The following is a 13,436-nucleotide window of genomic DNA, read 5'->3' as shown; positions in this document are numbered from 1 at the left end:
GATTCCAGATTCATGAGCCCAGCTGTCTACTGGACAGCTCAACTCAGATCACAAACTTAGCAAGGCCAAAGCCAAAGTACTGATTTCCTTCCCAAATCCCTCCTCAACCCTTCTCAACCTCAGTCACGGCATCACCATTTTATCTAGCTGCCTAGGCCAAAAATGAGGAGTCATCCCTGCGTCCTTTCTTTCTCTTAGATCTCATTTCAATCTATTAGTAGGTCATTCCATCAGCTCCACCTCCAAACTTATTCTGAATCCAACCACTTCCCATCCCCTCCATTTCTGCAGCTCTGGTCCAGGCCACGTCCTCTCACTGGTCCACTGCAGCAGTCCTAACTGGCCTTCCTGCCCCCACCTTCCCAACACCTCCCTCCTTCCAGTCCACACCCAGCAGCCAGAGGAGTGTGTTCTAAAGCGTAAATCAGATCCTATCACTGTCCTGCTCCAAACCCTCCCATGGCTTCCCAATGAAACTCAGGATAAAATCCACACTCCTTCCCATGGCCGTGATGCACTATAGGATCCTCCTACTTCATCTTCATGTGGCTCTGCCCTATCCACAGACACACCACACTCACTGGGCCTTAGCACTGATGGGTCCTGCTGCTTGGAATGCTCTTCCCCAGACCCTCACATGGCTGCCTCCTTCTTGACATTCTCCCCTCCTCAGAGAGAACTTTCCCAACCTCACCTCAAATAGCTACTGAAGTAATTCTGACATTATCCTACTTTATTTGCTTCATAGTGCTTAACTGCTTATGAAATGATCTTACTATTATTTTTTCCCCTAGCATGTCTTCCTCACTAGAATCTAAGGTCCTTGAGGAGAGGGACTTCAACATACACACTGCAGAATTTCCAAAAGCTAGAACAGTGCTTGGCACAAACAAGGAATTCTTGGCAGAAACAAGACTTGTTGAGTAACTGAGCAAAGTGCTTGACACATGGTCAGAGCTGAATTGATGTGTGCTACTCTTAATTTTACAAGACAACAGCTCTTGATTCCTTTGAGAATGCCTGGGTTAGCAGATTTTTTTTCCTGTTTTTTTTTTTGTTCCTTGGCGGCACTATGCGGCATGCAGGATCTTAGTTCCCCGACCAGGGATGGAACCTGTGCCCCCTGCAGTGGAAGAGCGGAGTCCTAACCACTGGACCACCAGGGAATTCCCTAGCAGATATTTGTCGATGGGAAAAGATAATGGGATTTTAGCACCGGAAGAGGTCTCCAGCGATTTTTCGAACTTGTCCCCATCTCATCACACCTGAAGACAGCATATGCAATCCACTGCTGTGGGCACCTGTGCTCAAGAGACCGCACAAATGAAACAGAACTTGATTTAGCCTCTGGCAGGGGAATCGAAAATTCAATTGGCTTTTCATGTGGGTCAGTTGCCCATGACCTGCCCTTAAATACCGCTGAGCTGTTGAGGTATAAATATATCAGTTTTAAAGAGGATTAGGACCCCACAGAGAACAGTAGCGTGAAGTGAGTAACAATAGTAAGGCTTTAAGGAGGACAGGGTTAGGAATTGAGCAGGGATTTGCAAAGAGGACCCTGGGGATCGCAGGCATTCAGCCATAAGCCTGGCTCCAGGGGTAACGAAATGCGTGTGAGCAAACCAGTGTCTGCAGAGCCTGAGATGGGCCTGGCGCAAAGCCCCAGGGTTAACTGTCTCCATGCCAGGGTTCCTATAACCCAATAGGCCCCTCCTTGCTGGAGCTTAAACTCTCCTGTTGCTGCCTCAGACAGTCAGGACCAATGTCAGCCTTGAGACCACAGGGATCGCGCTGTGGGTTATGCTTCTTGCCTTTATTCATACACATTTACATCTTTTATTCTTTATTTTCCCCCAGTCAATCTCTTTACTTCTAAGCCTTAGGGGAAATGAGTAGCACAGTTTGCTAATGTGCAAGGGGAAATAAATCTGGATTTTAGGTTTGAATAGTCTGCATTTAATGTGTGGGCATTTGAGTACATCCTAGCCTTTAAAAATTAGGTTCTGAGACTCTGTCTTCACTAACCTGAACTCAGACAAATCAGTTTCACCTTTTCGTCTCAGTTTCATCTGTCAACTGAAAGTGCAATTGAGTGGGCAAGTCAAACTTAGTTTTCTCTCCTATAAAATGGGGATAATAGTAACTATTGGGTTGTTATAAAGATTAAATAAGATGATATCTGTAAATGCTTGGTATAATGTATGGTGGTTATCATAATAAGCATGCTACATGTTTTCTCATCTAAATTAAATTTTGCAACCACTGTAAGGTGTTATCCTCACCTTAGAGATACTCTGAAGTCCTTTCCAGCTGGTTTTTAAACAGTACAGCACACAAGCGTCTGCAGTATCATCAAATTTGTTCTGCCATCTGGTAATAGCTGTCAACTGAAAAAAAAAAACCACAATCTAAAAGTCAAGAGTTATGTTTTATTTAGTGGACAAAACTGAGGACTTAAGCTCGGGACACAGCATCTCAGATAACTCTGAGAGACTGCTCCGAAGAGGCAAGGGGGAGAGCCAGGATATACAGAGGTTTTTGCAATAAGGACCAGGTATTCGGAACATCAAAAGATTACAATTAACGAAAACCAGGTGTCTCGAGTTAAGGAATTCTGCACTTTTCTAAGTATGGGGAGATGCAAGTCTGGACTCACTGAAATCATTCCTTTGATATGCACCTCAGCTATCTGGGGGCAGTATCCTGTGCTTCTCATCCTGCGTCTCCTCAGGGTGCACCATCAGGGTGGCTGTAATGTGACGGCTTGATGGCTGCAACATCCTTTGTTCACTGATATGGCAGGCAATGTTCTTCATTCACATAGCTAGTATTTATTGAATGTCTATTATCTGCCTGGTACTGTGTGAGGTGCTTTACAAGTTACCTAATTCAATACTCCAACCTTCATAAGTTTTATTTCCTACATTTTACTAATGAGTAAACTGAGGCTCTGAGAGGGTTAAACACCTTGCCTGTTTATAGCAGTTAGTGGGTTTGAACTCTTATCTGACTCAGGCCTGTTTTCTCTACTCGGCTACTCATGAATGTTGCAGTAAAGCTAATTTAATAGTGTAAGAAAGGAGGAAGGGTAGCTGACAAACAGAAATGTTACAAAAATAGACTGATTTAAAATAATTGCTTTATGTATTTACTGTGGCATATCTAAGTGGCCAAAGGACATATAATTCTCTTTGAAAGCATCAAAACTAGGCACCGAATGAGTTTAATCTGTAGAGTCTACCAATAATTTAAAACAGACCTTTACACTATTTTATTTAATATGAAAAGAAACTATACTTCAGATCAGAGAAAATAACAATGAACTCAGGGCTTCACCTCAATAAAAAACCGTCTCACTTCCTACCTGCCTTCTGCCATCCTGACATCAGGTCTACTTTTCTCACTACCTCCCGTCACCACCATGAACAGAAAGTTGAGACTTGGACATTAATTCTAATTTTCAGAACATACATTTTACTCAGGAGACCCAATTAAAAAACAAACAAAAAGACCCTTCTCAGTCTATCAGAATAAAGAAATTACCTAGCTTATATCAAGTAGGCTTCAAATATGCCAAGTACTTATGTCAAGGAAATACCATTAATTTTTGTTGTGTGTGTAGTTTATCTCTGTATTTATCTTAAAGCAAGATTTTAATATATAATTTGAAGTGCTAAATAATCTGGTTTAGAGGCTACTTTAGTCTGAAAACAGCTGGAAGTGGATGTACACCTTTAAAAGAGAGCCACTGGAGGCGAGTATGCAGAAGTCATCCTATTATAATAAAGTGATTGACACTGTCTGTAAAATAAGCACAAAAAAGGATCAGATGTGGGTCTACATTTATTTTTAAAGAATTATTTCTTTCAAAATGAAAATGAGTCACAATGGCTGCTTTGCTGGACGCAGTTACTATTACACTTCTCTTGCTTTATTGACTAGTTCTTAACCCTGAGGCTTATACCCGGGATAAACAGGCTTTAGGCATTTGTGACTGACACACTAGACAACTGAGCTGCAAACAGAATGAGGTCATGGGGCACAAGGCTGTAATTCTTTTCACGTTAATGACAGTAATGTAAGTCTGATACATGAGCAGTGTGCATTCAGAACACTCATACCTGATAGCAGGTCGGGAAAAGAGAACAGGGACTCCAGTTTAAGGGTGGAAAACTGAGAAGTCATAACTACCCCAAAGATATGAAGGAAACCACAAAAGACATGGGCCGGATTCTGCTGTAAAAAGGAAATGTATCACTCCCTTGGGATTGATACACCAACAACCTCAGCCCACTGTCATCTTGCCTCTTTCAGAGCTTTTTAACTACTATTTAATTTTATGGAAAAGTAGACATCCCCAAACAAAAAGAGTGCTATTCACCAAAAGAAAGAGGTCTTATCAGCATGGAACTTAATAAGGGAAAAGTATTTATTTGTGCCTTGCACAATTTTTGAAAGCTGTTATTGCTATTCAATTTTTGGTATTTACTATAGTGCTGGGTGCAAAGTCAACAAAAGAAAAGCTTAATGAATAAATGAATTACAGGATGAATGAAACGATACAGTAATTTCTTGAGAGCTCAAATTCCATTATAGTGACCCTTCTAGGCGGCCCTGAAAGGGTTCGGGCTACAGAAGAATTCGGCACATGCCACAAATGTGCTTGATCTGCTATAAAGTATATCAATTTTCAAGAATGTAATGCTTACATGAGGTAAAACCTGGAGGTCACCACCCCCAAACTAGCATATGTCAGCCTGCACTGAGGTAAATATCAAAAACTTTAACTGCTCAGTGTTAAATTAACCAAAGTTTCCTTCTAGGTCCCTCAAAGAAAGAAATGCGTGTGAGGAATATCTGAAACACTTTTAGATGAATGAAATGATACAAATCACAATCAGTGCAAACTAATAATTGAACAACAGTGGAATAACAAAACATGAATCTGACCGTTTTGGTACAGAGTGGTCCAAACGGTTTGCTCACATTTGTTAAAATCCGAACTGAAACAATGACATGTATAAAAGTATAGATAAAGTGGTTCCTGCACAATAGTCTGGTGTATCGTAAACTTCCAATCCCTGCTTTCTACTGATCAGGCCGTGCGGCCTCAGGAGAGCAGTCAGGGTGACTTGAAACTGTCTTCACTGGAGACTCCCTCTACTTGACATGCTCACTTCACATCCCAGCACAAGTGGTCACTTTGAGACTTTATGACTTGCTTTCTTCTTCCTCTGGTATTGTTTCCCAGATTGGCTTCTTGATGTGTTCTGGTAACTGTTCTAATTTTGTCTAAAGAGAGAAAAACAAAATTATAATACGATGTGGACTTAACTCTTCAGCCACAAATTGAATTTATTCATTCTGTTCCCTCAAGTCCTCTTGACTTTTTTCTTTTAACCTCTCATCTTGTTGTAGGGCTTTGAAACAGAGAAGAAAACTCGATAGTAGATAAACACTCTCACATACATAATCTATTTGCTCCTCAGTGATCTCCAGGGACCACCAATCAACGTGGAACCCGTGTCTAGACAACTGCTAAGAGGGAGGGAGGCATCAGAGGTGGCTCCAGGAGGACATGGGCTGCGGGGGCAGCATTCTGTTGAGCTGCGCCCTGCACGGCAGGTGTAGACCCCAACCACTGTGGCAACTCTGCCTCCAGGTCCTCCCCTCCACCCAGTGGGCTGGAATCAGGCAGCAATGTAACAACACAACAATACACATCTCCCTCCAAAGACGCAGAAATTCAAGTCATACCTTTGTAACTTCCATGGCAACTCCTTCAGGTAAGTTTCGCTGAATATATTCCAAGTAGACATCTGCTGTACTCCCAGTGAGATGTTCTAACTAAAATTTCAAACATGAAATTGATTCATGCTATGCTGGTTAAAGCAGAAATTTTGAGGGTTTTTTTTTTTTTTTTTTTCTGGTAAAAGCAGTAGAGTCTTTTCTTCATCTGTAAAATCTTACAGAATCCCAATTTAAAAGGAAACAAGTGCAGATCCTCTGGTTGAACTGAATGAGGGGAGCACAGCCGCAATGTCCCCTTTCCTCCTAAATGCCTTAAAGCCAGGGCTCCATGGAACCCAGCTGGCAAGCATGGTATCAAAACAGTGTAAGAGTTTCACAAAACAACTCAAAACAAAAGGAAACAAAAGACTAAATTATAAAATAGAGTTAGTATAAGATTTTGTGTGCTCCATGGCAAGGTGGATACAATTTTGGATTTTTCTTTTTCATTTAAGGGTAGGACTATGTCTTAATATTTGTACTCTCAATGCCTAGTACAGAGCTTCTCATATAAAACATGCACAAGCACGTGTTTTAGTAACATTTACCAATCATTTACTATGAGATGAAATATTCTAAGTGCTTTAGATAAATATCGCATTTAATCCTCACACTAACTGTATGAAATTGGTACTGTTATTATTTCCAACTTAAAGATGAAGGACTTGAGGCACAGGTCACACAGCTAGTAAATGCCAGTACTTGGACCTGGCTGTCCAACTCCAAAGCCCATGCTTTCCCTTAACCACAAGACTGTGCTGACCTGGGAGGCTGCACAAATGAATGATAATTGACGAATGAAAAACCTTAATGCTGCCCATCATGGACATGGAGAATTCAGTGAGCATGTGAGAATTATTAGAGCTGTGTGAAAACGTAGCTAGAATTTTTGAAATATAAACAAAATTATTCCAATGATAGCTTACTGTATAAAAATTAGTCAACATAATGTGCACTACTGAGTTAAAGTATGAACTACTCTGAAGGATGGCTTTACTTGAGTTTGATTTTCCTATCATGCTGCTTCTATAAACACAAAAAAACACTTACCTTCTCTACCACTATCCGGCATGGGCTGACTGAAAGGAAGTCTACTGGGCAAGGTTAAAGGAAAGTTATGATGTGCTAGTATGAAATCTGGGGCATTTCAAAAAAATGCCTGAATGTCTGAAATAAACTCACCTCTAAACATCTGTAAAGCGTTCTCATTTCATACTGAACCCTGTGCTTCTTGAAAATATGCACTGATTTGAGAAGAGTAAATCGCTCTATTTTCCTTGGAGGTTCATGTCTGGAAAATTAATGGGCGAAGCAACATACTTAAGCTAAGTGATGTTAGAACCTGAGTCACTGATATCAAAGCATGATTCCACAATTTTGCAGGTCAGGCTCACGCCCAATTATAGGCGTTAACTACCATTTAACAGACTTCCATTTGTCAAGACTGTCATCTCTAACAACTGCTGTCATGAAGCTCCGGCTAAAATAAACCTGCAGACAGCAACAGGAACATTTGCCATTGACCCAAAAACAAGCCTTGGCATGCAAGTGCACACACACCTGCCTCCGGCTTTCACACCCTTGAGGTCTCACACTGACTAAACACATGAACTGTGAGGCGCAGCACCGTGGGCTGGACATGGTTGTAATGTCTGCCATGTATTACAGATACAGTGAATAGCACAAAACCATGGTCTGTTACGGGAAATGTGTGAGTTCCTTCAGTTTTGCTAGAAGGCAAGACTGGCAAAGCTCCATATGGGCCTCGTTCAACATGAGAAAGAGCAGGTGACAAAACATAGGAGGTGGTTATACTTGACCCTGCAGTGACTTCAAGGCCATACGAAGCTCGCCTTGCTCATGCATGAAAGTATTGGGTGAACGGTGTTTCTTAAGGCAGATTTGAAACAGTGAATATAATAGCAAAGATACCAAATCCAAGAGGCCTGAAAGAATTGCTTGTTCACCTAATCCACCTCCCTGCCCCATGGAGATCCCAGACACGAGGGCTTCTTGGGCCTCCTAAGTCTATGCAGTTTCTAGAGAAAGGATTCCTTCATTTTCCTTGTTCACTCATTCTAGTATTTAAAAATTCTGGTAGACAGGAAGGGATGATCCTGCTTAGAATAATATAACAAACCTAATCTCTCCCCATCATGAGTTTTTATCCCATTTGAAGAGCTCAGACCTAGCTGGGACTGGCAGCATTTTCCTGATTGATTGTGTTATAGCAGCTAACAGGTCAGATTAAGAAAGATCATACTTACACTTTAACAGAGATACCAAGTTCTTTAGCAGCAAGCGCCGCAAAATATTCATAACTGTCCAATACAGCCTTGTCATGGCCTTTTACTAAAACTGATAGGCGCTTATATAACGTGTCTGGTTCATCAGAAACAGTTATCTGCAATTTTAAAATCAAAAAGAAAAGCTTCAGTCATGGTTCCTCTAATATTTACAACTGGAAAATTTAACGTATTACCCTCACCTGAACAACTTCAGAGTTTACTAATAAGTGGGGAGAAAAATGCTGAGTAACATCTTAACACAGCTTAAATATCTAGATACAACCACATTCAGACTCCACAATGACCCTTAAGAATCAGTTAAAATACAGTTTGAATCAAAAGGATTTTCAAGCAACCTACAAAATCACCAACGGAACCTTCAAGCTTAATAGTTATTAAACCCCAAATATACAACAGGAAAGGATTTGGGGTTCTGTTAATAAAAGTAGCCTGGTCAGAAGACCTGGATTGAGAATTAAACTCTGCCACTTAAAGCTGAATAACAACGGGCAAGTAATATAATCTCACTGAACTTTAGTTTTCTCACATATAAATAGGACAATACTTGTGCTACAGCTCATGGTATTTCTGTCGGGAACAAATAAGAGAGCATTGATTTAAGTGCTTATAAGTTATAAAACGTTGTTAAACAAAGGCGAGCTATTTCTATTCATATTCTTTTTATTAGGTTTGTCCATGTTTATTTTGCCTGCTCTAATAGAAAAATTACTCATTTCTAACTAAAATGTCATGACACTGACTGTACAAATAACTTCTACCTCTTCCACCCTAATACTTAAAGATCTTAGAAATGATGGGTTTGACATTTCTGACTTTCCTCCAAGAGGTGAATTACCTTTACTTCATTCATCCATCAAACCAGTAATTTATATTACTAATCCAATGTTTCAGAGTTAAATTACTTTGCCCTTGAAAGGAGATCTACTTACTAACCAGGAAGCTAGATATTCACTCTCAATTACCCCAAATAGGGTTGTTGGAAGAAGAGAATACAGTGATATCCTATCTCTTAAGTTGAGGGACAAGAGAAGGGGAATATAGCCCTAAAATGTATAATCACTGGTCTCTACAGGGTTTTAAAGATAATTCTGAATCTGTTACAAATATTAAAAATCAAAAGATTCTGCACAAATATTTGAATTTCATTTAGTTTGGAAAATTCAGACAATCTGACATCACTAGGTCTAATTTCCCACATGGCAACAACTGGCTACAGTAAGTAGCAGCTGTCTTGCTTATAAAGGGTACAGCCTGTCACTGTGCCCACCCTGTTACCGTTCCTTACAGGCCTGGCCTACGCAGGCGTCTGAGCTGGAGACCTGGGGTTTATATATGCTATGAAGTGAAAACACTGAACCAGCAGGCCATGAGGTATAACACAATTCCACTTTGGTGCTCATGGTGTGCACAAATGATTATATACAGACAGAGGTCTAGAAGGATACGTACCAAACTCTTAAAGGGGATTATTTTTGAGGGGTGGGGCTGGAAGCATTTGGAATTTAAAAAACTACAAAATATAGTTTGTAGTCTTAGGATTTAAAAAAACTACAAATAATACAAAAACTGGGTTGATGAAATCACGGCTTTCACTTAAAAGAAACAAGGTTACACAGCTGCTCCTGGATTTTTTCTACTTGTGATAATGCTCTCTCTCACAATAAAGCACTGTTCACTGTTCAATAAAGACTTGAAGCCTACCACCACAACCAAAAAATTCCATAATATAATACCAAGTATTCAGCATCATTAATTATGACAACGCTGTACACTATGCTGAGCTAAAAGCAAAAGACTACTCATCCCCACAGCTATTTGGGGTAAATACTTTATTCGATTAGCTCTTACTTTAATAGCCTGAAAGCGACCATGAGCACTCAGGGACATCAGTGAATACTTTCCTCAGGTGCACTGTGCACCTGCCAGTATTCCAGAATAAATTTTTTTATTCATAAAGTGTTTGGGAAACAGCCCCAAATGAAATAATGAGGAAAATTTATTGCTAATGTAGCTTCTTATGCCAAGAAATAGGGAGTGCATACCGTAGGCTTGGTCAAATCCTTGGGAACATCAACGTGTAGGTTTGAAAACTGTACCCACTTCATATTGGTGCTGCTATGTGCGGAAACAAAGAGAAACCTAAGTAAAACAGCACAAGTGCCCATTTTCTTATTCAATTTAGCACATCCAATTATATACTTACAGAAGAAGGCCACCATTTTTGGCTGTACTGCTCCTAGAACTGCATACAGAAAAATTCCTCGAACCCTTAAAAACAGGGGGATGTGTGTTAGAATTAAAATCAATTCCCAAACCATTCATAGTTTCCATTAAAACCCAAAAGATGCAGGATGCTTCAAATAACAGGCTATCTCATTATTTTAGATGAAGATATTGGGGTAACTAAATTGCCAAGTTAGATTTCATTTAAAAAAAAGAGGACAGTGGTAGAGTTGATAATCAGAAAGGACTCTCAAAATACTAGATACTATATTTTTTAAAGCTCAGGAGCAAGAACTTTTTTTTTTTTAAATTAATTTATTTATTTTTGGCTGCGTTGGGTCTTTGTTGCTGCACACTGGCTTTCTCTAGTTGCGGCAAGCGAGGGCTACTCTTCGTTGCGGTGGCGGGCTTCTCATTGTGGTGGCTCCTCTTGTTGCGGAGCACGGGCTCTAGGCATGCGGACTCAGTAGTTGTGGCTCGCGGGCTCTAGAGCGCAGGCTCAGTAGTTGTGGCACAAGGGCTTAGTTGCTCCGCAGCATGTGGGATCTTCCCAGACCAGGGCTCGAACTCGTGTCCCCTGCACTGGCAGGCAGATTCTTAATCACTGCACCACCAAGGAAGCCCAGGAACAAGAACTTTTTTAAAAAAACAATTCTCACATTAACAGCTATGAATTAAATATGCAGACATCAAGGAAGAAAACATGTGACTTCATTTTCCCATTTTTTTTTACAGATTAAATATATTTCAACATAATACTTCTTTAACTTAAATATTCTCAAGCATTAAAAAAAAGCGTCTTTATAATTTAATTTATGGAGCTGGAATAAGAATTCTAAAGTACCCTTCTTTGAAGCTTTCATACACCTTTTCCAGCATATTTATTTCTTGGCTTGGGTGAGACAACTAGCTTATAAACGTCTAATTTTATAAGTAAGTTGAAATACACATTGGAATTTACACCCATCTTATATACCACTACTGTGCCTCATACTGCAACAATACAGCGTTTCCAAATCCTTACTGTCAGCTCCCCCTGGTGGAACAAAATTTCTAGTTGTAGGAAACCTATGGTACTGTGCGTAATACACATTTGCCACCCGTTTTTTTCTTAAGCTTTCCCAAGATTTAAAAGTGTAAACTGAGAAACTGGAAGCTCAACAGGATCCTGAAAAATACTTTAAAGATGAGAATAACAGTTTAGTACAAATGAAACTTAATTAGAACAACAGAGGGTCACCTATGTTTAAAAAAAAAAAACTATTCTTAGCTAATTATCCTTCTTCTACTCTTCATCCAAGATGGAAGCAAATCAAAACTTTCACAGTCTCTCTTGGATCAAGGGAGAAAAGCAAAAAGAAGAAAGGAAATCAAGCACAATACAAGGTAGTAAGAGGTATGTGCCATTTTCCACACATAATCACAGAGGAAATTCCCTCCCCACATTTATACCCCCAAGCCCACAATCCAGTTGTGTAGAAGGCCCACAGGTCTAAGGAATATGACACTTCCCAGGCATCTTCTCCCAGTATAAACCCCCTGCTTTTAAAAAGTTGGAGCCTAAAGCGCTATTACACCCACAAACTAACCTTAAGAAGTTCTTAAGCTTTCCTTTCTTTTTTTGCTTTCTTTTTTTTGAGGGGGTGGAGCCTGTTCTGGGTAAGTGTGTCTTAAAATAGTTCAAAATTTCAACCACTAACAGCGCCTGATTTAATAACGGTGGTTCTCAAAGTGTGGTCTAAGGACTTCTGAGGGGCTCCTGAGACACCTTCAGAAGGGGCCCGGGAGACTAAACTTATCTTCATAATAACAGTAAGATGTAATTTGCAACTTTCCCACTCTATTCTCTCACCAGTGTACAGTGAAGTTTTCCAGAGGCTGCAGGACGTGTGATATAAAAAGAGATTGCAGAAGCAGCTATGAGAGCCAAACTGTCTTCTATTAAGCCAGACATTAAAGAGATTTGCAAAAACGTAAAATATTGCTACACTTCTCTCTCAATTTGTTTGGGAAAATATGGTTGTTTCCCATAAAAACGTTAATTATGTTAACATGTAATGAGTTTACTAGTGTTATTTTTAAGTGAACAAGCACTTTTAAGATTCTCGGTTGTATTTTCTAATAAGCTAAAAATTGATAGCTAAACCCCACAAAAACCAAAGCTCTTCGGAGTCCTCAACCATTTTTAGAGTGTAAAGAAAGGGGTGCTGAGGCCAAATAACTTAAGAACCGCCGCTTAAATTTTTGCTTTTTCTCCAGATAACCGAGCAGAGGATATCTAACCCACTCCTCTGACTTCAGCGATTCTCATCTAAATCTCAGAAACCCGGGTATCCGTAAAGTATCTCAATCTGGTTCCGTGGGAAGCGTCTGAAATCTCGTGCCACCTAATTTTCGCGAGGTCAACCTTCTTGACTTCTCTGAGCCTCAGTTTATTTCGCAAACGTGAAAGGCAGGGTCTGGAACATTCGCTGTTCAATATCCTTTCCAGCCCTGACAGTCTACGATTTTTCTAGTTCCTGTCTTTGCCCTGACTCATTCACTTACGTTTTAATCCTATGAGAGAATTCGAGATAAAATCAGCCCTTTTCTCGCCACCTTCCTGCAAACAACGGGCCGTGCGGAATAAATATCGCGGAAAGCTCCAGATGTTAAGAATGACAGGTGGCAGCCAGACGTAATGGTAACTGTCCTTGGGCCAGTTACCCAAGGACTGCCTAGTCCCCCCAGCGCGTCCCCCCAGCGCACCTCATACCTGCCAGAGACGCCGTCCAAGGGGCCCAAACGCCGTCCGCGCCGCCATCTTGCCGATTCCGCTTCCCCGGATCGCTTCCGGGGTCACAGAGGAGTCCTCCGACCATAGAGTTCTGCAAAAGGAGAGAGTGTACCCTTGTGTTCCGGCACCGGAACAACCATAGAGACGCGATTCCACGCGCTCCGAGAGTGGGACTGTGAATGTAGCCGGCTTCCTTCCGGTCGCAACGTGACCTGTACGCCGTCTTGTAATAGTTTCACCTCGTATCTAGTTACCGAGTTCTGTCAGAGCTTTCCTTTTCAAATCGTGTTTGTCCTTTGCGGTTCCTGTTTTGTTGGATGCAAACACAACAAACACAT

At 40.7% G+C, this 13,436-nt stretch overlaps 1 protein-coding gene across 8 annotated transcripts; it reads right to left on the bottom strand.

Annotated features, from left to right (window-relative positions):
• Window positions 1-1,888: 1,888 nt before the first annotated feature.
• On the bottom strand, window positions 1,889-13,198 carry MRPS10 (mitochondrial ribosomal protein S10). 8 transcript variants are annotated; one of them, XM_089918738.1, is made up of 7 exons: window positions 13,082-13,198; window positions 10,303-10,367; window positions 10,142-10,214; window positions 8,058-8,194; window positions 6,973-7,081; window positions 5,758-5,847; window positions 3,831-5,292 (listed from the first exon to the last, which is right to left on the bottom strand). In XM_089918738.1, exons 1-7 carry the CDS (start codon window positions 13,181-13,183, stop codon window positions 5,212-5,214), a joined length of 657 nt encoding a protein of 218 aa, XP_089774864.1. In that variant the 5' UTR covers window positions 13,184-13,198; the 3' UTR covers window positions 3,831-5,211. The 8 variants fall into 8 exon arrangements, with proteins under 8 accessions (XP_089774860.1, XP_089774864.1, XP_022437611.1 ...); XM_022581903.3 differs by having other exon boundaries at window positions 10,142-10,211; window positions 13,078-13,181; XM_022581902.3 differs by having other exon boundaries at window positions 13,078-13,180.
• Window positions 13,199-13,436: the final 238 nt, after the last annotated feature.

This window comes from Delphinapterus leucas, chromosome 10 (assembly GCF_059928025.1).
Source record: "Delphinapterus leucas isolate spDelLeu-1000000601 "Yukka" chromosome 10, BTC_Dleu_Yukka2, whole genome shotgun sequence".
Classification (NCBI taxonomy): Eukaryota; Metazoa; Chordata; class Mammalia; order Artiodactyla; family Monodontidae; genus Delphinapterus; species Delphinapterus leucas.
Note: the sequence above shows the minus strand (reverse complement) of the source record. Positions and strands in the feature narration are given on the sequence as shown.